This window comes from Narcine bancroftii, chromosome 3 (genome assembly GCF_036971445.1).
Source record: "Narcine bancroftii isolate sNarBan1 chromosome 3, sNarBan1.hap1, whole genome shotgun sequence".
Lineage (NCBI taxonomy): Eukaryota > Metazoa > Chordata > Chondrichthyes > Torpediniformes > Narcinidae > Narcine > Narcine bancroftii.
Genome location: NC_091471.1, coordinates 207,237,114 through 207,264,711, shown reverse-complemented (window position 1 = coordinate 207,264,711; position 27,598 = coordinate 207,237,114). Strand labels below are relative to the sequence as shown.

At 41.1% G+C, this 27,598-nt stretch overlaps 1 protein-coding gene across 3 annotated transcripts in view; it reads left to right on the top strand.

Moving 5' to 3' along the window:
- The window catches only part of lrba (LPS-responsive vesicle trafficking, beach and anchor containing), an 871,588-nt gene that overhangs the window by 801,607 nt on the left and 42,383 nt on the right, over window positions 1-27,598 (top strand). For all 3 annotated transcript variants that reach the window (XM_069926437.1, XM_069926436.1, XM_069926438.1), the window contains one exon: window positions 27,366-27,533. In XM_069926437.1, coding sequence (XP_069782538.1) covers window positions 27,366-27,533 — 168 coding nt within the window. The remainder of the gene's footprint in view (window positions 1-27,365; window positions 27,534-27,598) is intronic.

The window sequence follows — 27,598 nt, the reverse complement described above, 5'->3', positions numbered from 1 at the left end:
AGTCTCCAACCAGAGGGCATCAATATTAACCTCTAATTTCAGTAAAACCCATCCACCAGTCATCCCTGTCTCCCTTAATCCACCTCTCCACCCCCTTCCAACCTTCATCTATCAGAGAGATATCTTTCTTAGTCTCTGGCCTCTTCTGTTACTTCTCAGCTTATTTCTCTTCTACCCTCCTACCTGTATCCGCCTCTTACCTGTTAGACTGTGTTCCTCCCCCCCCACCCCCCACCAGATGCAACAACGACAGGGTTTCCCTCATCTTTCCTATTTAATTCACCCCCACCCCCCCACCTCCCGCCTGATTTTTTGGCACTCCTGAAGTATAGCTCAGGCCTGAAACATTGCCTTTTAATTTCAGTGGATGTGACGTGATTTGCTTAGTTTCTGCAGCATGTTTGAGTACAACACTATTCATCACTTTGCTGGGGAGTGAGAATTGATGGATCATCAGCTGGTTTGGATTTGACGGTCTTTTTCTCAGCAGGAGTTAACCTAAAAATATTCCATTTTGCCTGGTAGATATTGTCTGTGTTGTATCCATACTGGAATAGGTTGGACAGAGACAAAGGTACATATTGAAGACTCTGTCAGTCCTTCAGCCAAATATTGACAGGATCCATCACCAGTACTGCATTCATTGCCTTCAGCCATTCTTTCGTTATCCATGAAGTGCCTGTAAATTGGCATTTTTAATTGCAGTATCTTGGGAGAGTTTGAGATGGATCCACTTTTAACATCTTAGGGCAGAAATGGCAAGCAACATTATCTTGTCCACGGCCTTGTGTACCGTCAAATCCAGGCCACCTGAAAATTGGAGGAGCAACGCCTAATTTTCCATCTGGATACTCTCCAACCAGACGGCATTAACATCGATTTAAAAATAAAACGCCAAAGTTTGCAGACACCATGGTTGAATTAAACACACAACATTGCAGAAACTCAGCTGGTCAGACAATGCACTTTATATAGCAAAGATAAAGATACATAACTAATGTTTTAGGCTTGAGACTTCATCAAGGTATGTGAAAAATGTGGGCAGGTGCCTGAACAAAATGGGAGGAGCACAGTCCCAAAGGCAAGAGGTAATCAGTGGATAAGGGAGGGAGGGCACATCAACAAGGAGGAGTAATGACTGTGAATGGAGAGGGAAGGGGATGGAAGGAAAGAAGACAAAGGGAAGGGAGGGAGAATGGAGAGTAGGCTAGCAGAAACTGGAGAGGTTGATGTTAATGCCATCCGGTTAGAGACTGCCCAGATGGAAAATCAAGTGTTGTTCCTCCAATTTATGGGCGGGGTTGGTGGAAAGTACATGAGACCATGGGCAGACATGTGAGCATGAAAGTGGGGTGCAGAACTGAAGTGGTTAGGCATTGGGAGATCCCTGTCATTGATACAGACAGAGCAAAGATGCTTCTCCAGTTTCTGCCACCTCTCCAGTTTCTCCCTCTCTTGCCCATCCCTCTGCCTTCTTTCCTCCAGTCGACCTACTTCTCTCTCCATTTACAGAGCGATATCCCCCTTCCCCCATTTGCTGGTGTGCCCTCCCTCCCTTATCCATTTATTACCTCCTGCCTGTGGGATTTTGCTCCTCTCCCTGCCCCTTCCCCTCCACCATTTTGTTTGGGTGCCTGCCCACATTTTGTTCCTACCTTGATGAAGGGCTCAAGCCCGAAATGTTGGTTATGATTCCTTATCTTTGCTACACGTGTACAGTGTTTGGCCTGCTGTTGTGTTCAGAATAGGTTCGATGGGTTCAAAGAGAATCAAGGCTGGACACATGTTATGAGCAAACAGTGGTTTTTATTTACCCACAGGGGAATTCACAAAAGGGCACACTCACAGACTAATCTGGAATATTACACAAATAACTACACATCAGGTGCAAGTAAACCTCTACTAAACATTCTGAACTACTGATTGGGAATGCAAGGGTTAAACACACAATGCCCATCCACCCACAGGCACAGCACAACAAGGAACAGTAAATTAATTACAACTAATAAGTATGTCAAATGAACCTGGTTTCCAGTATCAACCATAGCACAGGATCCAGAATGGGCCCATTGCAGTCAGCCTGCCCATGGCCGGCAGTCTGGTCTCAAGGAGGCAACGAAAAATAAAAAGGGATGCGTGCTTAACCCATGACTGTGTGGCCAGGCACAATCCAATGCCATCTACATGTTTGCTGATGACACCACAGTTGTTGGCAGAATCACAAATGGCAATGAGGAAGCGAACTGGAGGGAGATAGATCAGCTCATTGAATAGCGTAATGACAACAACCTTGCCATGAAGATCAACAAAACCATGGAGATGATTGTGGATTTCAGAAGGAAGTCAGGGGTAAACAACCCAGTCCTCATCAAGGGTTCAGTAGTGGAGAGGATCGACAACTTCAAATTCCTGGGTGTCAACATCTCTGAGGATCTATCCTGGAACCTCTACGTTGATGCGATCACAAAGCAGGCTCTCCAGTGGCTATACTTTGTGAATTGTCTGACGTGGTTTGGTATGTCATCGAAGACTCTCATGAACTTCTGCAGGTGTATTGGGGAAAGCATTCTGGCTGGTTGCATCTCTGCCTGGTATGGAGCCGCCAACCCTCAGGACAAGAGTAAAGTCCGGAGGGTTATTAACTCAGTCTGCGACATCATGGGCACCAGACTTCACTCCATCGAGGACATCTATGTGAGGTAGTGTCTTAAAAAAGCAGCCTCTATCCTCAAAGAGCCCCACCACCCAGGCCATGCCCTCTTCACTCTGCTAACATTAGGAAAAAAGTCAAGGAGCCTAAAGACGAGCACTTGACGGGTCAAGGACAGCCTCTTCCCTGCTCCCATCAGATTCCTGAATAATCAAAAATAAGACACTGTACCCACGTGCTTCTGGAAAGAAGACACACACACACACGTAGTGTAGTCAGTTAAGCTCTGAGTTTTATTAGGGCTCAGGTCTGAGTTTTATACTTGCACTGTTCCTGCCCTGCCCCCACCCCCACCCCGCCACCTTAGCTGACGTCACAACATGCATAACAGAAGCAGGTTTCCCATGGTATTTTCCTCCATAACAATGCCCTTCTTCCCCACGGGGTGTCCCTGTCTTTTGGCTGTGGAGCAAGGCCTGTGCCATTTTTGGATCGATGGCCTTTAAGCTGCCTTTGCCATTCACCTACCGGTTCACTTGTTGGGGCCAGGGCCACTGTGCAGATTGCTGGACTTTGGTTGCCCTCGCCGCCCGGAGTACTGGCTTGATTCCCGCCATGGTTGGCCGCCACAATGCTTACTTACTTTTCGTGAACTATTATTTTATTTTATTCTTTATAGTAATGTCATCAGATGGTTAGAATATGAATGTTTACTCTGTGACGCTGCTGCAACACAATGAATTTCATGACTTGTTCATGACAATAAATTCTGATTCTAAATCCTTCTCATTTACACCAATCTACATTTGTGCCTTTTTTTTCCTTCTTGTACTTTCACTCAAATTCTTCCCCTCACCCATACACTAGGGGCAATTTACACTGGGCTGTTTAGCTTACCAATATATGCCTATTGGGAAGTAGGAGGAAATCTGACCACTCAAGATTACCCCATGTGAGGACAAAATCTCCAATGTCCATCCACACTGACAGAACCTGAATGAGAATTGAACCTGTGTCTCTGGTCTGTGAGGGCAGCAGCTTTATTAGTTCTATTTAAAGGTTTCAATTGTGTGGCCAAGAAATCGTTAATAGAAGTAGTTAGGTTTTTATTGGATCAGAACTTGCATATGTGAACCAATGGGATGCCCAATCATAATTTTTATTCCACACTGAAATTTGTCCAATCCCCCCCTCTGTACTCTGACTGATTTACCATGCGTGCCTTCATTCCAGCAATATGGCAACCATTTTGAACTACCTTTTGGAATTTTCTCTTCAGTTTTACGTATCTCCTTTCCACCATGAAAATCGTTTTAAAAAAAACACTTCAACTTAAATTTTAGTCAGTTCCTTTAATTCTGCAACAAAGACTGGCCATCTGCTCCTTTTCTGTTTGTGAAGGCACAGGAAGTTTTTTTTAATCAATTGCTTGTTCAAATCAACCAAAGTCCCTATTTCTGGTTTCTGTCCCAATGATGACTTATGGACGCTCTATTTCTTGGGACCTTGGTGGCCTGAACTGCCTGCCAACATTCCCTCTAAGCAGTTATACATGACGTTTCATTGTTTAAATGAGGCACGAGAGGGCTGCTAGTTATTATGGAACAGTACCGCAGGAATTAGGGAAGGATAAAGGAGAAAATTAGAAGGTCTGAAAACATAATTGCATTATGCTTTTTTCCCCCAACATCATGCAGTTGAAAACCGATCTTTCAAAAAGAAAGTCAGTACTGGTCCTTTTTGCATCACTTGGAAACTTCAGCTAGGCATTTCCTGCCACTACCCACCCTCGAGGCTCTGGCACAATTTTCAAGTCAGATGCACAGGATGATCTCATTTCCCATGTAACACTGTTTGCAGGAGAATTTAGACTATGTGGTCATTGGGCATTCCTGAGACAATGTAGTCTTCGAACACAGTACCAACCTAACCCTGTGATTTTCTAAGATCTTTCCTTCATTTTATTCCGAACATGATTTCTCTTCCTTGGCTGCTAGTTTCGACACCTTTTCCAGCCTAACAGATTTTTTTCCATTTCCACTGACCCTAGGCAGTGGTCAACCGATTGCCAACTAAACACACATTTCACACTTTTTAAGAACCCGAGAAAGAAATCACAAGACAAACCACGTCTACATTTTTCCACTCAATAGTTATTCTGGTGAAAGGTGGTTTGGGTAGGGGGGGGGGGGGGTAAAGAATATACAGAGCAGATTAAAAAGTTCACTATAGTGTAGTTGATAGTGAAAAATAAGGCTGCAGGAGGTGATAGACAATAGGTGCAAGAGTGGGCCATTTAGCCCCTTGAGCCAGCACTGTCATTCACTGTGATAATGGCTGATCATCCACAATCAGTACTCCGGTCCTGCCTTCTCTCCATATCCCCTGACTCCGCTACCTTTAAGAGCTATATCTAACTCTTTCTTGAAAGCATCCAGAAAGTTGGTTTCTGCTGCCTTCTGAGTCAGAGCATTCCACAGATCCACAACTCTTTTCCTCAACTCCATTCTAAATGGCCTACCCCTTATTCTTAAATTATGGCTTCTGGTTCTGGACTCCACCCAACATCGGGAATATGTTTCCTGCCTCTCAGGTGTCCATTCCTGCAATAATCTTGCGTTTCAATCAAACTCCCCCCTCATCCTTCTAAATTTCAGAGTATACAAGCCCAGTAGCTACAAACTTCCAACATATGACAGTCCCGCCATCCTGGGAATTAACTTCATGAGCCTACGCTGCACTCCCTCAAGAGCAAGAATGTCCTTCCTCAGATTTGGAGACCGAAACTGTACACAGTACTCCAGGTGAAGTCTCACCAGGGCTTTGATGACTAATGAACAAGGACATCTAGATCATGTTGTACTTCCCCTTTTCCTACTTTGACACCATTCAGATAGTAATCTGCCTTCCTGTTCTTGCCACCAAAGTGGATAACCTCACATTTATCCATATTAAACTGCATCTGCCCACTCACCCAACTTGTCCAAGTCACCCTGCATTCTCATAACATCCTCCTCACATTTCACACTGCCACCCAGCTTTGTGTAATCTGGAAATTTGCTAATGCTACTTTTAATCCCTTCATCTAAATCATTGGACATTTATCAGTGTACAAAAAGAATATAATTTGTAGAATATGGAAAAGGGTAGCAGAATAGTGAAGCATGGAGTGTAATAATATTTTGGCCACAGAGTATTGTGCACAGTTTTGGTTACTATATGAAAGAAATAGGGCGGGACGGTGGCATAGTGGTTAGCGCAAAGCCTTTACAGCGGCAATGATCAGGACCAGACCTGGGTTTGAATCCTGTGCTGTCTGTAAGGAGTTTGTACGTTCTCTCCGTGTCTACATGGGTTTTCTCCGGAGGCTCCGGTTTCCTCCCACCCTTCAAAAATGTACCAGGGTATAGGTAAATGGGGTGTAAATTGGGCAGCACTGACTCATAGGGCCGGATTGGCCTGTTACAGTGCTGTATGTCTAAATTTAAAATTTAAAAAAAAAATGAGAGGACTTTGGAGAATATGGATTAGATTTTCCAGAACTGCAGAAATTTAATTGCGACTAAAGGTTAGGTAGGCTGGATTCATTTTCTTGGGAATAGAGGAGGTTTGAAAGGAAGTAATTGAAGTGTCTAAGGCTCAGAGAAGGAAAGGATTTTTCTTTCAGCAGAGAAACTAAGAACCTGTGGACGTAGGTATGGCGGCCCGCAATTGTGGAGATCGGCGGCAGACGCGGACAGAGATTCCTAAGGTGATTCCCAGGACAACAAACCGGTGGGGTTTAAAAGCTGGGGCAGCATCAGACCAACAGCCCTAAAATGGCGTGGTCAAGCTGCCCAGCAAACTCAGCAGAAACAGACTGGGGAAGAAGGGCATTCATATGCATCGATGTTCCCACCCTCTATTGTTATTCATATGGATGACTCAATCAGCAAAAAAATGGCGGGAACTTGAACAACAGACTTTCCAGCCCTAAAAAAGAAATGAGCTTAACCTGCCACACTCTGTGTGTGTATTTCTTTGTTGCGGTCAGCTACATAATCAATAGAGTCCAGCTCTATTTTTTTTCCAAAAATGTAAGTCATCTTGAAAACTACCTAAAAGGATGATCGAGATAGAAGGTATCTTCACTTTAAATTAATACTTAGAAGCACACTTCTTTTCAATGGGTCATATTATCTTGCTTCTGCACCATTAGTCTGTTATTATGTGGCTCTGGACTATTGTGACTCCATCAATGGACAGAACAATCTACTGGATAAGTAACAAAAGCAAAGGTAAAGTTCACTGCCCATTAAGTAAAAATGTATTTTCTTGAATTCCCTCAGCCATTTTCTCTCCAAATATAGAGATAACTATTCCTTAAATCTCCTCACTGTAAATCACTGCATTTAAATGGCACCTATCATAAGGTTCACGTTTATCAAAGTCTATCTGCATTCCATCAATTTGTTTGTTAGTGCATTCAATAGATTTTGATGTAACATGCATTAGTGGTTCTATTTTGACTTATTGCTTGGATAATGAATGAAATTGGTAAAAACAATACTCCCAAAATGGTCTGGGAAAGCATTTACTTAGTTTGGGTCTAAATCATATTCATCTGTCACTCATTCAATGTAACATGCTTTCTGCTCCTAGGGTATCTAATTTTACTATGTTAACTGCCTAATAACATACTTTTTGAAGTTGAAGTTTATTCCATGTTTATCTGTTAATCTGTTGAACATGTCATTTTCATCCAAGTAATTGTAAATCTAAATTGTTTTCTTATAGATTCCCTATTAAGGAGACAAAAGTTATTGACTTTAGATTATTTTAAATAATAGGTCTGTGTAAGCTATTCTCCATTTCAAGAGACATGTCTCATTGGTAACAAACAATTCTGTGTATGAGCCAACATATAACAAACCATATAACAATTACAGTACGGAAACAAGCCATGTTGGCCCTTCTAGTCCGCACCAAGTTATGTGAAACTCCAACTAGTTCCACCTACCTACTCCCTGCCCATAACCCTCCAACCCCCTCACATCCATGTATTCATCTTTTTTTTTCTTCTTTGGCTTGGCTTCGCGGACGAAGATTTATGGAGGGGGTAAAAAGTCCACGTCAGCTGCAGGCTCGTTTGTGGCTGACAAGTCCGATGCGGGACAGGCAGACACGATTGCAGCGGTTGCAGGGGAAAATTGGTTGGTTGGGGTTGGGTGTTGGGTTTTTCCTCCTTTGCCTTTTGTCAGTGAGGTGGGCTCTGCGGTCTTCTTCAAAGGAGGTTGCTGCCCGCCAAACTGTGAGGCGCCAAGATGCACGGTTTGAGGCGTTATCAGCCCACTGGCGGTGGTCAATGTGGCAGGCACCAAGAGATTTCTTTAGGCAGTCCTTGTACCTTTTCTTTGGTGCACCTCTGTCACGGTGGCCAGTGGAGAGCTCGCCATATAACACGATCTTGGGAAGGCGATGGTCCTCCATTCTGGAGACGTGACCCATCCAGCGCAGCTGGATCTTCAGCAGCGTGGACTCGATGCTGTCGACCTCTGCCATCTCGAGTACTTCGACGTTAGGGATGTAAGCGCTCCAATGGATGTTGAGGATGGAGCGGAGACAACGCTGGTGGAAGCGTTCTAGGAGCCGTAGGTGGTGCCGGTAGAGGACCCATGATTCGGAGCCAAACAGGAGTGTGGATATGACAACGGCTCTGTATACGCTTATCTTTGTGAGGTTTTTCAGTTGGTTGTTTTTCCAGACTCTTTTGTGTAGTCTTCCAAAGGCGCTATTTGCCTTGGCGAGTCTGTTGTCTATCTCATTGTCGATCCTTGCATCTGATGAAATGGTGCAGCCGAGATAGGTAAACTGGTTGACCGTTTTGAGTTTTGTGTTTCCGATGGAGATGTGGGGGGGCTGGTAGTCATGGTGGGGAGCTGGCTGATGGAGGACCTCAGTTTTCTTCAGGCTGACTTCCAGGCCAAACATTTTGGCAGTTTCCGCAAAGCAGGACGTCAAGCGCTGAAGAGCTGGCTCTGAATGGGCAACTAAAGCGGCATCGTCTGCAAAGAGTAGTTCACGGACAAGTTTCTCTTGTGTCTTGGTGTGAGCTTGCAGGCGCCTCAGATTGAAGAGACTGCCATCCGTGCGGTACCGGATGTAAACAGCGTCTTCATTGTTGGGGTCTTTCATGGCTTGGTTCAGCATCATGCTGAAGAAGATTGAAAAGAGGGTTGGTGCCAGAACACAGCCTTGCTTCACGCCATTGTTAATGGAGAAGGGTTCAGAGAGCTCATTGCTGTATCTGACCCGACCTTGTTGGTTTTCGTGCAGTTGGATAATCATGTTGAGGAACTTTGGGGGACATCCGATGCGCTCTAGTATCTAACCTCTTCTTAAAAGACAGAATTGACCCTGCCACAACTACCTCTTCCGGAAGGTCATTCCACTTAGCCACCACTCTCTGAGTGAAGAAGCATCCTCTTATATTACTTCTAAAGTTTTGCCCCCTAACCCTTAACTTATGACCCCTTGTTCCAATCTCCCCTAACCTCAAGGGAAAGAGCCTATTCACATTGACTCTATCTATTCCTTTCATAATTTTAAATACCTCTATCAAATCTCCTCTTAACCTTCTACACTCCATTGAATAAAGTCCCAGTCCACTCATTCTTCCCCCATATTCTACATACTGCAATCCAGGCAACATTTTAGTAAACCTTCTTTGCACCCTCTCTAACTTATATTTATATCCTTCCTATAATTTGGAGACCAGAACTGCACACAATATTCCAAACTTGGCCTCACCAATGCCTTAAACAGTCTCAACATCACCTCCCAGCTCTTGTATTCTATGCTATGATTTATAAAGGCCAGCATACCAAAAGCCTTCTTCACCACCCTATCTGCATGGGAACCCACCTTCAAGGAACGCTGAACTGTTATTCCAAGATCCCTCTGTTCCTCAGCATTCTTCAATGCCCTCCCCTTCATTGCATACATTCCATTTTGGTTATTCTTCCAAAAAATGAAGCACCTCACACTTATCGACATTAAACTCCATCTGCCACCTTTCAGCCCACTCTTCCAAGCAGTTCAAATCCTTCTGCAGTCCATGGAAACCCTCCTCACTATCCACAACTGCTCCTATTTTTGTATCGTCTGCTTACTTACTTACCCAATTTACCACCCTGTCATCCAAATCATTAATGTCTTGAATGATGTCAGAGTGATCCTCACCGAAATTGTGGAAAGATCACAGCTACATAATTATGCTAAATAATTATGCTAACTGGTACTCTCCCTAACCTTTTGAATGTTACTGAAATTATCGTCTATTGTGTCAAGGGACAGCTCATCTTTAGCCCATATTTCAGTTCACTTGAAGGAAGAATAGTTGATAAACTAACCCCAACAAAATCACTAATGTTATATAGAGAATTTAGGTTAAAATGACTTAAGTTAAAATGTGATGATTAATCATAAAAAGGGAAGCCAGAACGGACAGGGAGCTTAATAGCAGCCAAGGACAAAAGGTTCAGCTGAATATGTTTTTTTAAACCTATCTTTTCATGGTCATAGTGAGAGACATGCAGGAGACAAAAGATTGATAAGAAGGGTGAGAAACAGAATTTAGTGTATGTAGAGTTCACAGCGTACGTAACGAACGTGATAATTAAAAATGCAGTTATACTTAGAATGCTTTTGTAATACTAACCAATTAAAACAGTATTAATAAGAAGGGGAAGGGCAAACAATAAGGGTATAAAAATCAATGCACTGTATGTATCGGGGCTTAACTGGTGAGAAGCCAGTTGAGTCCAACTCTGCAGACTTGTAAATAAAGCTTGTCGTGTCATCAGTTTTAAAGAGACTCATGTGTGAGAAGTTTTATTTCTGACAAATGGGGGCTCGTCCGGGATCTACACTCCGGCCGTGAGGGGAGGCGAGAAGAGGGACATCGGAGGCGGCGCACCCCGCTGAGTTCAGCGGCTCCTAGTCCCTTGCTCGTCGCTTCGGGCGGCTTGAGCGAGTGGTATCCGGACAAGGTGACACGACAAGACGGAGAGGAGAAGGGTGACGGTTCAATCCCCGGGAAGACACCGGTAAGTGACGACTTACGATTGTGGTGTGGGGATTGGGTAACAGGTGTAACGGGATACACCTGTTTGGATAAAAAACCTAACGTAATAGATCAGGTATAGAGCTTTTGTCGTGGCGTGAGGACCCTGTCGTGGGACTCTAGGATAGACCCCAGGGAAACCTCGGCGGTAACCGAAGGAGGGACAGCACCTCCGACGAAGTGCCGAGAAGAGAGGGGTCAACCCCAGGGAAACCTCAGCGGTAACCGAAGGAGGGACAGTACCTCCGACGAGGCGTCTGAGAAGAAGGGAGTAGGGTCCAGAACGAGAGGGTCCTCAGCAACGATAAACAGATCTAGGTGGGAAAATGGGAGGATCAAAATCTAAGGGCTCATCTGAAAATTCAGGACAATTCCTGGGAGTTCCCCTTGATAGCCCTTTGGGGAGAATGTTTGAAAATTGGGATAGTAAAAGATATCGAGACAAAAACAAGAAAAAGATGGTCCAATATTGTCTCCTTTGGTCGAAACAACCTATTAAAGGTTCCTCGGTCTGGTGGCCGAAATTTGGATCTGATGAGGATTGGGTTAGACAAGCATTAAACATATATGTAAATTCGAGACCAAAGGTGAATCAAGAAGAGTCAGCATATGCATTTTGTTGGGTTCCCTGGCCAGGATCCTTAACAAAATGTTTTAAATTGAGGGTAGCGGGAGAAAAGAAATGGGAACCTCTGGACAACCTTCCCCCTCCTTATATTCCCCCGGTGCCTACTGCGCCCGAGGAAAGCTTATTACCGGAGGGGAAAGGTGATGAATCTGATTGCCCCGAAAGGGGCCGGGAAAAAAAGGATGAATTAAGGGAGTCGGACCCTAAACTTCCACCGGTAAACCGACCCTGGACAAGATCCCAGACTGGTCCAGGACCATCAAAATTTTCAATAAGCCTAAATCCCCTGAGGGAAGTTCCTATGGGAGGACCGGGAGGGGGAACGGGATATGTGAATGTTCCCCTAACTAGTACAGAGGTGCGGGGATTTAAGAAAGAAATGAAAAAGTTATTAGAAGATCCTATAGGACTGGCTGAACAGCTTGACCAATTCCTGGGACCAAACACATATACGTGGGAAGAGATGCAGGCAATAATGGGAACATTATTCTCACCCCAGGAGAGGCAGATGATTCGACGGGCTGCCCTCCTCATGTGGGAATATGAACAACCTGGGGACCCCAGACCCCATGAACAAAAATATCCCTTAAATGAACCCAGGTGAGACAAACGAACACCCGAGGGATTGGCAAGTAGGAGACAATATAGAGAGTGGACAATTAAAGGGATACGGGAGGCTGTGCCAAAGGGTCACAATTTCACCAAGGCATTTGGGAACCACCAGGGGAAAGACGAGTCCCCTACTGATTTTTTGGAGAGGGTGAGAAAGAATGTCCAACAGTATGCGGGCGTGGACCCTAGTACACCAATGGGTGAACAGCTTATTCGAATTGAATTTGTTTCCAAATCATGGCAGGACATTAGAAAGAAACTAGAAAAGGAGGAGGACTGGAGCGAAAAACCCCTAAGTGACCTGTTAAAAAAGGCGCAAAAAGTATATGTGCAGAGAGAAGAAGAAGATCAAAAGAGGGCGACAAAGGTTATGGTACAGACTATCCGACAGATGAATGCTGAATCCAGAGGGGAAAGAAAACAAAACCTTCCTCTAAACAATCCAAGATATCCAAGAGAGGGAAGACCCCGGAGGTTCGTTAAGTGCTATTACTGCAATGAGGAAGGACACTTTAAGAGGGAATGCCCCCGATACAAGAGGGAATTGCGTGCCCTCGAACTTATGGAAGAAGATTAGGGGTGTCAGGGGTTCCAAATGTTAGGGACCAAGTATAAGAGGGAACCCCTGGTAAAACTAAAAATTGGTCCCAAGGGAGAAGAGGTGGTGTTTATGGTGGACACAGGAGCGGAACGAAGTAGTGTAATAACTGTGCCAGTCGGAACTGAGCCTGTAAAAAGTAATTTGACAATTTCTGGGATAGAAGGGGCTCCCAGAATGGTATCAATAATTCCCCAAGTAACAGTGAAACTGGAAGAAAGAGAAGGGATACAAGACCTCTTGTTGTTACCGTCGGCTGGATTTAACCTCCTAGGAAGGGACTTACAGGCTCTCCTAGGTTTGGGTGCACTCCCTGTGGACGGAGAAGTGCGAGTCCACCTCTGCGCTTTAAAGGAAGAGGATGAACGGCAGATTGACGAGAGAGTCTGGTATAAGGAGGGAAATCGAGGAGGTCTGGACATCCCACCTTTACATGTCACATTAATACCAGGTCAACAGCCGGTAAGGAAACGTCAGTATCCTATTTCTTTGGAAGGGAGAAAAGGGCTACAGCCGGTAATTGAGACTCTAATACGAGACGGACTATTAGAAGAATGCATGTCACCTTATAACACCCCTATACTCCCAGTGAAAAAGTCAGATGGATCCTATCGCCTAGTTCAGGATCTAAGAAGTTTGAATGCTATTGTTCAGACCCGCCACCCAGTGGTGCCTAATCCCTATACTATTATGAGTCGGATTCCCCCAGACCATGAGTGGTTTAGTGTTATCGACTTGAAGGATGCCTTCTGGACATGTCCATTAGAAGAGGAAAGTAGAGATATGTTTGCGTTCGAATGGGAAAATCCATGGACAGGTAGACGGAGACAGTTTCGGTGGACTGTATTGCCCCAAGGGTTCACTGAATCTCCAAACCTGTTTGGACAAATGCTAGAACAAATCCTGGTGGACTATCCACAATCTGATGATTCCCAACTAATGCAGTATGTGGACGATTTACTATTATCAGGACCCAAGGAACAAGAAATGAGGGGAGATACAATTAGACTCTTGAATTATCTGGGGAAAAAGGGTCTACGGGTGTCCAGGAACAAGTTACAGTTTGTTGAGAGAACTGTGATATATCTGGGACACCAGATAAGTAAAGGACAGAAACGGATTACCCCTGAACGGATTGCGGGAATCACTAGAATGCCGTTACCCCGTAATAAGAAGGAAATAAGACAATTCCTGGGACTCTTAGGTTACTGTAGGTTATGGATAGAGGACTACTCAGCTTTGGTGAAGTTTATGTATGAAAAACTGACAAATGAAAATGAATATCCATTGAAATGGACCCAGGAGGAGGAGGGATGGTTCGAGGACTTGAAGCATCGCCTGACACGAGCCCCAGTACTCACTCTGCCCTCTTTAAAACAGCCCTTCCAGCTATTTGTCACTCATAACCAAGGAACAGCTGTGGGAGTTTTAACACAGGAAAAAGGCGGTCAGCGACACCCAGTGGCTTTCCTTTCCAAAATGATGGACCCAGTGTCTCGCGGATGGCTGACGTGTATCCAGGGAGTAGCGGCTGCTGCTCTGTTGGTAGAGGAAGCACGTAAACTTACTTTTGGAGGAAAGATGACTGTGTACACCTCCCATTCTGTGAGTGTTTTATTAACACAAACTGCCCATCGATGGCTGACTGATTCTCGCATATTAAAGTATGAAACCATTTTAATGGTCGGAGAAGATCTACAGTTTGCAAAGATTAATAGCTGCAACCCAGCTCAATTTTTATACGGCAGTGAAACAGAGAGAGAGGTGGAGCACGACTGTGTCGAGTTGACGGATCTTCAGACCAAGACCCGAGAAGACCTTTGCGATACTCCGCTGGGAGAAGGATATGAATTCTACATTGACGGCTCCGCCAGATGTGTTGACGGAATGAGAAGAAGTGGGTATGCTATAATAGAAGGAAATACTTGGAAAGTAGTAGAATCCACGAGACTACCCGGAAGCTGGTCAGCACAGTCCTGTGAACTATATGCTTTGCAGAGAGCCCTCAGAATACTGGCAAAGAAAATTGGAACGATTTACACTGATTTCAAATACGCATACGGGGTAGTGCATACCTTTGGTAAGATCTGGAAGGAGCGTGGTCTAATTACATCAAGAGGAAAGGAATTGGCACACGAACAGATGATTACTCTGACTTTACTTAAAATTATATTACATGGTTTACTACCTATCTTTTTGATTCCCTTTAACCTATTTTACAAAAAAAATTAAGCTCCAGTTTGCCATTCAAGATCGTTTGCAATCATTGACTTATTTCCTTTGTGATTTTTCAGATGCATTTTTCATCCTATGCATTAGGTCAACCCTGGAAGTCAGCCAGGTTCAAGAGATACTTTGTTTTTATTTAATATTTAATAATATTTACACTTCTATTTGCTTTTTTCTGTTTTTCATTTATTGATTGAAATAGCTGATTCTTACTCTCCAAAGTTATTTTCATTTGAAGAGTTGATATGAAACAGAGAGATCCAGACCATTTCAAAGATAATGACTATGCAGTAATTTTTCAGGCACAGGCTGCTTTTGGAAAGCTAAAAGTGAAACAATCATTATTTCAAATGGAGGGAAAGCAATTTAAGAGCCTGTAACTGCTGCAGGCAAGGATTAAAGAGAAAGATAATTTAAAGCAACAGTCCTTCCCACAATGACAATATTTCCCCGATTTGAGCCCTTTTCCTTTCAACAACCAATCTATCAAATGCTTATCTAGTTGCTTCAATGGAATTTTTCTGAAGAACAAATTTATACCATCAAGTATTAGCTTCAGAATATTGCCTTAAGCTTGGAAGTAATAAAAGAATGGATTAAAGCAAGAGAAATAATTATGATGACAATTATAATGTATAACTGTTGAAAATAAATGGAACAAATTTGAGGTTAAAAGTAGAAATATTGTGAATGCATGGATCCATCTATAATCAGAAATTCTCTTCAATTCCCCACTTTTGTGTGGCCCTTATCTTAAAATAGTTTGTACTTTGAGTCTGGTGTTTGGCTTGTAGTGACATAACTTCTGATGTAGCCACTGAGTGCAATTAGGGTTTCAGTACCAGTTCCTCAACTGCACGAAAACCAACAAGGTCGGGTCAGATACAGCAATGAGCTCTCTGAACCCTTCTCCATTAACAATGGCGTGAAGCTAGGCTGTGTTCTCACACCAACCCTCTTTTCAATCTTCTTCAGCATGATGCTGAACCAAGCCATGAAAGACCCCAACAATGAAGACGCTGTTTACATCCGGTACCGCACGGATGGCAGTCTCTTCAATCTGAGGCGCCTGCAAGCTCACACCAAGACACAAGAGAAACTTGTCCGTGAACTACTCTTTGCAGACGATGCCGCTTTACTTGCCCATTCAGAGCCAGCTCTTCAGCGCTTGACGTCCTGCTTTGCGGAAACTGCCAAAATGTTTGGCCTGGAAGTCAGCCTGAAGAAAACTGAGGTCCTCCATCAGCCAGCTCCCCACCATGACTACCAGCCCCCCCACATCTCCATCGGGCACACAAAACTCAAAACGGTCAACCAGTTTACCTATCTCGGCTGCACCATTTCATCAGATGCAAGGATCGACAATGAGATAGACAACAGACTCGCCAAGGCAAATAGCGCCTTTGGAAGACTACACAAAAGAGTCTGGAAAAACAACCAACTGAAAAACCTCACAAAGATAAGCGTATACAGAGCCGTTGTCATATCCACACTCCTGTTCGGCTCCGAATCATGGGTCCTCTACCGGCACCACCTACGGCTCCTAGAACGCTTCCACCAGCGTTGTCTCCGCTCCATCCTCAACATCCATTGGAGCGCTTACATCCCTAACGTCGAAGTACTCGAGATGGCAGAGGTCGACAGCATCGAGTCCACGCTGCTGAAGATCCAGCTGCGCTGGATGGGTCACGTCTCCAGAATGGAGGACCATCGCCTTCCCAAGATCGTGTTATATGGCGAGCTCTCCACTGGCCACCGTGACAGAGGTGCACCAAAGAAAAGGTACAAGGACTGCCTAAAGAAATCTCTTGGTGCCTGCCACATTGACCACCGCCAGTGGGCTGATAACGCCTCAAACCGTGCATCTTGGCGCCTCACAGTTTGGCGGGCAGCAACCTCCTTTGAAGAAGACCGCAGAGCCCACCTCACTGACAAAAGGCAAAGGAGGAAAAACCCAACACCCAACCCCAACCAACCAATTTTCCCCTGCAACCGCTGCAATCGTGTCTGCCTGTCCCGCATCGGACTTGTCAGCCACAAACGAGCCTGCAGCTGACGTGGACTTTTTACCCCCTCCATAAATCTTCGTCCGCGAAGCCAAGCCAAAGAAGACTAAAAAGATGCAAGACAATCTTCCAAATCCACTGGAAGGCCAAGGGGATCAATATATAACATATAACCATATAACAATTTGCGGTACGGAAACAGGCCATATTGGCCCTTCTAGTCTGCATTGATTTACGTGAAACTCCACTACTTCAACCCACCCACTCCATGCCCATAACCCTCTAACCCACTATCATCCATGTACTCATCTAGCCTCCTCTTAAATGACAGAATTGACCCTGCTGCAACTACTTCTTCCAGTAGATCATTCCACTCAGCCACCATTCTCTGAGTGAAGAAGTATCCTCTAATATTACTCTTAAAGTTTTGCCCCCTAACCCTTAACTTATGACCCCTTGTTCCAATCTCCCCTACCCTCAGGGGAAAGAGCCTATTCGCATCTACTCTATCTATTCCCTTCAGAATTTTAAATACCTCTATAAAATCCCCTTTCAACCTTCTATGCTCCAATGAATAAAGCCCCAGTCTACTCAATCTTTCTCCGTATTCAAGATACTGCAATCCAGGCAACATTTTTGTAAGCCTTCTTTGCACCCTCGCGACCTTATTTATATAGTTCCTATAATTTGGAGACCAGAACTGCACACAATACTCCAAATTTTGCCTTAAACAGTCTCAACATCACCTCCCAACTCCTATAGTCTATGCTATGATTTATAAAGGCCAGCAAACCAAAAGCCTTCTTCACCATGGAATCTACCTTTAAAGAACGATGAACCGTTATTCCAAGATCCCTCTGTTCCTCTGCATTCCTCATTGCCATCCCCTTCACTGCATTTGTCCTATTTTGGTTATTTTTCACAAAATGAAGCATCTCACGATTACCTACATTAAACTCCATCTACCACCTTTCAGCCCACTTTTCCAAACTGTCCAAATACTTCTGTAGTCCATGAAAACCCTCTTCACTATCCACACCTCCCCCTATTTTTGTATCATCCGCACATGGTCCAAATTTCAGAAGTGTATAGGAAGGTAGGGATCACTATGTCAGGTCTGAGATCTTAAGCTTTTCTCCCCCCATGTAGCTAAAGACTGTGCTGTCGCACTGTAGGGAATTGTGAATTTCATTGTTGATTTCTTCCTTCCAAGAGAGAAGGCTCCTGAGAAAAGGGAACGGATCCACTTTTTCCAGAGTTCTGCCAGTTGTTGTCAGAGGCAATAATGACAATAACTGCCAGGGTATTGTTGATGTTAAGTATAAGCCCCATCTTTTGGACATGTTCTTTTCTGAATTCAATACTTCTCTTATTCAGATCATTTGTTTATCTTCTTTCCCTTTGTTCACCGTTGGTAGCCTTATCATCATCCTTCTAGTTACCACAATCTGGAAGACTCTCCTTTTTTAATTTTTTTTTAATTTTTCACACTATGAACCATATCAATCAAAATACACACAAATATTCCCCTCTTGAATATACACAGTGGCATTTTCTCCCCTTTTTTCCTCCCTACCTTCCCTCCCTCCTTCCCACCCCCCTCCAAATCCATTAAACGTTAAACGTATAGAATACAATAAAACCATTAAACAATGTCATCACACAATGAAAGTAAACAAGAAAATTGTGTCATCTACTTTTACACACTGGATCAGGTCATTTTGTCTTCTTTTCATTTTATCATTTTAGGGGGTGGAGGTCTGCGGTAGGTCCTCTCTTTTGTGTTCTATGTACAGTTCCCAAATTTGTTCAAATAATGTGACTTTATTTTTTAAATTATGTTATTTTTTTCCAATGGAATACATTTATTCATTTCTATGTATCATTGCTGTACTCAGGCTCTCTTCTGATTTCCAAGTTGACATTATACATCTTTTTGCTACAGCTAAGGCTATCATAATAAATCTTTTTTGCGCTTTATCCAGTTTGAGGCCTAATCCTTTACTTAGAAGAAAGATCTCTGAATTTTTTGGTATGTTGCTTTTTGTGATTTTATTTAATACCTGATTTAGATCTTCCCAAAACTTTTTCACTTTCTCACATGCCCAAAATGCATGTACTGTTGTGCTCGTTTCCTTCTTACAGCAAAAACATCTATCTGATAATGTTGGATCCCATTCATTTAACTTTTGGGGCGTGATGTATAGCCTGTGTAACCAATTATATTGTATCATGCGTAACCTCGTGTTTATTATATTTTTCATAGGTCCAGAGCATAACTTTTCCCATATTTCATTTTTTATCTTTATGTTTAAATATTTTTCCCACTTTTGTTTGAGTTTATAGCTTTTTTCATCATTTTCCTTCTCTTGCAGCTTGATGTACATGTTTGTAATAAATCTTTTTATTATCATTGTTTCTGTAATCACATATTCAAAGCTGCTTCCTTCTGGTAATCTCAGTCTGATTCCCAATTTGTCCTTTAAGTAGGTTTTCAGTTGGTGGTATGCAAACATTGTATGATGAGTTATTCTATATTTGTACTTCATTTGTTCAAATGATGATAAATTATTTCCCAAAAAACAATTTTCTATTCTTTTAATTCCTTTTCTCTCCCATTCTCTAAAGGAAAGGTTATCTATTGTGAAAGGGATTAGTTGATTTTGTGTCAATAATAATTTTGGTAGTTGATAATTTGTTTTTTTTTCTTTCTACATGAATCTTCTTCCATATGTTGAGAACTACATAAGAAATTTAAGGAATATGGAGAAATATCGGGGTACAAGATCAACACAAATAAAAGTGAAGGGATGCCAATGAATAATGCGGATTACACAGAGTTTAAAAAAGAATCACCATTTAAATGGCAAACACAAGCAATCCGATACCTAGGTATTAGATTAGATAATAATTTAGGACACCTATACAAATTAAATTATCAGCCATTAATGAAGAAATTACAGGATGACCTAGAACATTGGAAAGAATTGCCACAACACTGATAGAGAGGGTAAATAGCATTAAAATGAATTTCTTCCCAAGGATACAATACCTATTTCAACCGTTACCAATTCCCTTAACAGAGAAATTCTTCATGAACTAAAGATAATAATAAGGAAATTCTTATGGAAAGGGGGGAAACCGAGGATAGCACTAGATAAATTAACAGAATGGTACAAACAAGGTGGTTTGCAGCTACCAAACTTTAAAAATTATTATAGAGCAGCACAATTAAGGTATCTATCAGATTTTTATCAAACAAGGGAAAAACCAGATTGGACCAAGATAGAGCTAGATAAAATAGGGGAGAAGGTTCCAGAACATATACTTTATAAGTGGGATGAAAAACTGGTGCAATATAGAAGTTCACCAGTACCAAAAATAGTAAAACAAGATCAAACTGGATTTATTAAGAAAAGACGAACAATGGACAATGTCTGTAAGTTCATTAACTTAATCCATGCAGTACAAGGAAATAAGATACAAATCTCATCAACATGTACAACAACATTGTTCAAATGTGCAGTCATTGGAGAGGCAAACCTCTTTATTGTTGACCCAAACTAGTTCCTTGTAACCTTAAGCAGAAGATGAATGCTAGAACATAGAGGACTGTCAGTACGGGTTTGATATTTGATACAATATGTGGCAATTGCATTGGCTGTGATCTTCAAGGCTGATAAAATTTGGTGATTATTCTGAGACTAAAAGGAGACTTTTAAAAGAGTCACTGATGAAGTGCAGTAACCTTGCCTATCATTCAAGATTGATTTGCAGATGAGCCAGTTCTTAGTACCCCAGCAGGTTTTGGTTTTCTCTTCCCAAAAGGCAGGTAAACAAAGAACCAGAGAATTGATTATAAGATTTGTATAATTGCTTGTGTTACTCTATAAGGTAAAGTCATCCCCAAAGACATTCAATTCAATGACAGGACAGATGGTACAAATGACCGTGACATAGTAAAGTATCCAGAATAATATAATGCCAAAGTAACAGTTAAGGTTGCTGGGCAATGTCCAACAGAAATCGAGCAAGTGGGGCTTTTATACAATTTAGATTGTTTTCTAGACATCAGAATGGACTGCCACCACCAGATATGCTCTGGTCCTACATATGAATCCAATCCCATGATATGCAGTTGACTTAATCTGAGGCAATCTAGTGAAGCACTCAGTTGTACAAAGGATCAGTATCTCTTAAAGCTTAGATTCCAGCCATTGGAAACAATAAATATGGCTCTGCTAATATACCCCACATTTAAAACCAAACGAGTAAAAATAAAACTTGGTCTACAGCATATCATTCAAGAATTTCTTTGCTTATAACATCTAAATTCTGAATGCATAATGTTTTTTGTAATTAAAGTGTTATCTATATTTTTACTTGATTTAACATGATGCAGCCTAATGTGTATTGTATTCTAACAAAAAATGTTTATTCCAATAAACACTAAGTGTAGCAGTTAGCGCAATGCTATTACACTGCAAGCGACCTAGATTTGAATCTGGTTCGAGCCCATGTTTTTTCATGGGGGCATATGAGGTATCTTTTAATTTTTTAGTTTTTTTATGTTTTTACTTGAATTTGGGTCTTTTTGTTAAGTCTTTGTCCGTTCTCCCCATGTCTCTATGCGTTTCCTCCCACGTTCCAAAGACTTACGGAGTTTGTAGGTCACATGGGTGTGTTTGGGCGGCATGAGCTCATGGGCCAGAAAAAACTGTTACTGCATTGTATCATTAGAATTATGTCCTATCAAAGCAAATTCCAATATTTGATAATTAGATGAAAATGAAAGCCACATACAAATGTTACTGTTATGATTTATGGATATGATGCATTAATAAAGATTTTTTTAAAAACTAAATATTTGTGGACAGTATGAAAATAATTAAATTACAAACAATGTAGAAATCACAATAAAGCTATTTTTAAAAAATGTTTTACTGGAAGAGTATAAACAGTTGAACAGAACAATTATACAATCTGCTAAAAATTAGAAAAAAAATTACAAATATGATCATAATTAAGAAATCCAGAGCACATTCTTAATAATGAAATAAAACAACATCAACAAAAAAAAAACACGAAAGAGAAGAAAAATAAAATTTGAAAACCCCTTCCTCTAAGGAAGGTTGAAAGTTAACATATATGAATCAAATAACACCTTCTTGGAGAGGGACAGCACAGCACCAAGATTCCAGAACAACACAAGATTATGATAATAGTCCATAAATGATCCCGTCTTTTGGAATTTAATATTTGAATCTTGCAGCATATCTAATTTTTTTTTCTAGATTTAAGCAAGACGTAATATCATTTAGCCACTGTGCATGTGTAGGTGGGGTATTATCTTTCCATTTTATCGAATTGCACATCTGGTTATCAGTGAAGTAAATGATAAAATTCGGCTCTAAATGGAAGTCAGTAATACTTCAATATATTGAGGTAATCTAAAAAGTACAATTAAAGGGCAAGGTTCCAGTTTTAATTTTAGAATCGCTGATAATGTTTGAAAAATGTTTCTAAGCTAAGGCAAGTCCAGAAGATAGGCATCACCTGTTTTACATTTGTCACATAAATGGGACAGTTTAAGTTGAGACGTATGTGCTCTATGGGCCACTTTAAATTGTAGCAAACAATGCCATGCACAAAAGGAAGTAGTGTTAATCAAATTTAAAATAGAATCCCAAATCTTATTGGAGAGCAAAGGTTTCAAATCCTGCTCCCAGGCATTCTTGATTTTAACTAACAAAGCTTGTCTTAAATTAATAACTTTGTCATAAATTAGAGATATTAAGCCGTATAAGGAGGTTGTAGTTCAAAAAATGTATCAAGAATATTCACCTCAGGGAATACAGGAAAATCAGAAATCTGAGATCAAACTCTAATTTGTAAATATCTAAAAAAAAAGAATTTTAGTTAAGTGCAATTTTACTACCAACTGTTCAAAAGATGCAAACTTGTTGTCAATAAAAATGTGTTTTTAATTCTTCATTCTCATTGCATACCTTGATTGATCGGGAAACTGCAGTACAATTCTGATTATCTGAAATGATCAGGACTTGGCCTATTTCGGATAAACAATATTTTAAGAGAACTGGTCATTTTTTGAAAATGGCACAGTAGCAACTGCAAATAACTTATAACAGTGTTTAAACAACAACAAACAACAAGGGAAAGCTTTTAAAGCATGAAATATTGTTTAATTATCACCAAAAAACAACCTGAACAAAATAAGATAAATCCAACACCAAAAACTCAAAATTCTACTCAGAGGTTTTTCCAAAATTCCAACATTTTTTTTCAACCTGTGATGTCAGTTTGGTTCTGGAAAACTGTCAAACAACTGAGGATTTCTAACTGTTTCAGATATCCTCATTTATCCAAAATTATTTGGAGGCAAAATTATGTCATTTCAGCTTCAAAATTTTTCAGATAAATGAAGATGTCCGATTTTTTTGAAATCCTCAATTATCTGCAAACATTTTCGGAGCCAATCAGGTGCCACTTATGGGTCCAAAAAAGTTTGGATAAATGAGGATTTTGGATAACCTGATTTCAGATAATTAGAGTTGTAGTTTATATTGAGAAATCTCCTTTCATGTTCCATTGATTTGGAAAACTGCCATGTTTACCCATGAATTTGTTTCCTGTGTAGGCTTTTCTCTAAAATGGGAGAACTAAGTCTTTTAAATCAGTCCTATGTATTCGTGATAAGCATTGTTGGATGTCAAATTCATATACAACAATATAGCTTAATTTTTTTGTGTTAGAATAAAGCTCTATAACTTCTGCTAAAGATGTGAATTAATTCTAAATTAATTAATGTTTGGCCTGGAAGTCAGCCTGAAGAAAACTGAGGTCCTCCATCAGCCAGCTCCCCCACATCTCCATCGGACACACAAAACTCAAAACGGTCAACCAGTTTACCTATCTCGGCTACACCATTTCATCTGATGCAAGGATCGACAAAGAGATAGACAACAGACTCACCAAGGCAAATAGCGCCATTGGAAAACTACACAAAAGAGTCTGGAAAAACAACCAACTGAAAAACCTCACAAAGATTAGCGTATACAGAGCCGTTGTCATACCCACACTCCTGTTTGGCTCCGAATCATGGGTCCTCTACCGGCATCACCTACGGCTCCTAGAACGCTTCCACCAGCGTTGTCTCCACTCCATCCTCAACATTCATTGGAGCGACTTCATCCCTAACATCGAAGTACTCGAGATGGCAGAGGCCGACAGCATCGAATCCACGCTGCTGAAGATCCAACTGCGCTGGGTAGGTCACGTCTCCAGAATGGAGGACTATCACCTTCCCAAGATCGTGTTCTATGGCGAGCTCGCCACTGGCCACCGTGACAGAGGTGCACCAAAGAAGAGGTACAAGGACTGCCTAAATAAATCTCTTGGTGCCTGCCCCATTGACCACTGCCAGTGGGCTGATCTCGCCTCAAACCGAGCATCTTGGGGCCTCACAGTTCCTCCTTTGAAGAAGACCGCAGAGCCCACCTCACTGACAAAAGACAAAGGAGGAAAAACCCAACACCCAGCCCCAGCCCACCAATTTTCCCCTGCAACCACTGCAACCATGTCTGCCTGTCCCGCATTAGATTTGTCAGCCACCAACGAGCCTGCAGCTGACGTTCAAGCTGACGTACAAGTGATAACCTCCATAAATCTTCGTCCGCGAAGCCAAGCCAAAGAGAGAAGAATCTAGTTCGTATATAGTGAATTAAAATGTTCTGAAAAATATTATTTGAAAATTTTACGTTTTTTCACAGAATGCCAAAATTAAGTTAGTGTCAACTATTATATCAAATGGAGAAACCTGTTTTATGGTGTTTTGGTATTGAAACTGTATTCTTCTGCTTAATACGAATCCCTAAATTGCTTGTAATATTATACCAGTGATATTGTTACCATAATCTGGTATATGTAAATTTTATATGCAATTTGCTTATTTTGTTAACAGTGAAGAATACCAGCCATTGGTTGATGAGCTAAATCCTGAACAAAAGTTGGATGTGACCAAATAGATTAATGCTGAGAACAAAATTGTAAAATCATTGTCGACCCTTTTATCTTTTACACACTGCAGACTACAGTCAAAAAAGCTCGCAGTTAAAGTCTCAGTACATGGTTATATCCTGTTGTATTTTCAGTACTTGAATTTCACAAGAACTAGTCTTTATGTGACTATTTTCCTTGATACCTTTTCTGATTCCATTTCAGTGAACTCGTAAATAACCATATAACCACTTACAGCACAGAACAGGCCAGTTCGGGCCTACTAGTCCATGCCGTAGCAAATCCCCACCCTCCTAGTCCCACTGACCAGCACCCGGTCCATACCCCTCAAGTCCCCTCCTATCCATGTAACGATCCAGTCTTTCCTTAAATGTAACCAATGATCCCGCCTCAACCACCTCTGCCGGAAGCTCATTCCACATCCCCACCACCCTCTGCGTAAAGAAATTTCCCCTCATGTTCCCCTTATAATTTTCCCCCTTCAATCTTAAACCATGCCCTCTAGTTTGAATCTCCCCCTTTCTTAATTGAAAAAGCCTATCCACATTTACTCGGTCTGTCCCTTTTAAAATCTTAAACACCTCGATCAAGTCCCCTCTCAATCTTCTACGCTCCAGAGAAAAAAGCCCCAGTCTGCACAACCTTTCCCTGGAACTCAGACCCTGAAATCCTGTCAACATTCTCGTGAACCTTCTCGGCACTCTCTCTATTCTGTTTATATCTTAATTATAATTTGGTGACCAAAACTGTACACAGTACTCAAAATTTGGCCTCACCAATGCCTTGTACAATTTCATCATATTCAATATTCACTAAATATTTCCACAATAGGTCAAACTAGCACAACTCTTGCAATTCTGCTATTTTTAATTATATTATGGCATTAGAAAAATGCTGTTTAAAGAGTCAGCTGAACATTTCATAGCCACGAACTCTAATAGCAATGGCCAGGGCACACAGGACTGTCGGCGTGCATAATCCTCAAAACTCGAAAAGTTGCCTTTATTAATGGAAGCCAAACAATTGTTGTCAATAACATTCTCTCAAGTATACAAATCTAATACATTGAAGCTTCATATTATATGGATTGTACTCCTGAAGATAAATTCTCTGCAACATAAATGAAAGATTCCTTTAATGTGAGGTTTTCTGTTTGGTGGCAACTAATGCTTCTGCTAGGTTACCATTTAATGTTTTTAACTGAAAGTAACAAATAATCATTTGGGCATTGGTCCAGCATAATTTTGCATATTATCTACCATTTTCTGGTTTTGTTTGAAAATCACCAGTTATTGTCAGCATTTGAAATGATCATTGCAAGATCCATCGTGTTCAACTTCAAACATTTTGATTGTAAAACCTTTGAGGTTATTATTAGACTTGTACATTCCAGACTGGTCTTTTTAAAGTTATATACAAATCATATGTAGCATTTAAGTGAATGCATATGTGCAATGATGTGTATTCCTGTATGAGCACTCTTCTACATCAGGATTGGATTGGAATCATTCTTTAACTTTCATTTTTAAAAAATATATAAATATACATATATATCTGAAATGTAAAACCAGAAGCTCCCTTTTTTTAAAAGTTGTTGCATTTTGAATTCTGAAAATGTGGATGCCATTGAATGTTTAAATAATGGATTTTTAAAAAACCTTTTAGGAACAGAAATTGGTTAATGATTCATTTCCTTACTAAATGGATGATTTTAAATGTGAATTGGATATTTTAATTTCCACAAACTGATTCAAAGACTACTAGAAGACCATTTAGGGTTAAGTGAATCACCAGTGGAAGGAAAGAAATTTGCAGGTCAGCTTTCTTACCAACATTGGGACATGCTCTTATTGGGAGGGGGATGGCTGAGGCAGTATGGACAGTTGAAACTATTTGCCTGTACTATTCCTAGATGGTAAATAACATCCAGCTGGTATGAAATCAGGAGATGAAGAATATTAAATGGCAAAAAAGAAAGCATTTTCTTCTCCCCACTCACAAAAAAATACAATATTGTGCATTGTATAGCCAAGATATTCTCAATCTGTCTGCTTTGCAAAACATGCTACAGGTACTGACCATGGTAGAATCATTCTGACATCGATAGAAATTTACCCTTTTGCATTTGTAAGATTATTTATTTTACAAGTTTCATTGATATGAACATTTGGGTTATATTCATTGCATAGAAATGGACTTAAAATGTTGCAGATTTTTTCAATCTCCCAAAATCAAGGAATTGTGTACCTGAAAATTATCTCATCCTTCACTGCTTTCTCCTGCAATTCTTGGAGTTTTCTTCCATTATTCCTGTGTTCAGTGCACTATAGGACAATAGATCTATTTTTCTAATTATTTATAAATGATATGAATGTTGGAATCATTAAAGCTGTTCATTGCTTGTAAGGACATGTTAAAGAATGTTGGTTGACTAGAATACAGTTTTGATATATTCATTTGAAATTAATGAATTAATGGTTATTTCATTCATTTCTTTTTAGGTAAACTTGCTCAAGTGATTTTTGGACACTGGGATGTTGTAACCTGTTTAGCCAGATCTGAGTCGTACATTGGAGGCGACTGCTATATCCTGTCTGGGTCACGAGATGCAACTCTACTTCTCTGGTACTGGAATGGGAAAAACCATAGTGTTGGAGAATACCCCAACAGTAAGTAAAGGAAAGATTATTTTAAAATTTCTGTTTCTGTGACATTTTTATTGTTTAGCTTTCAG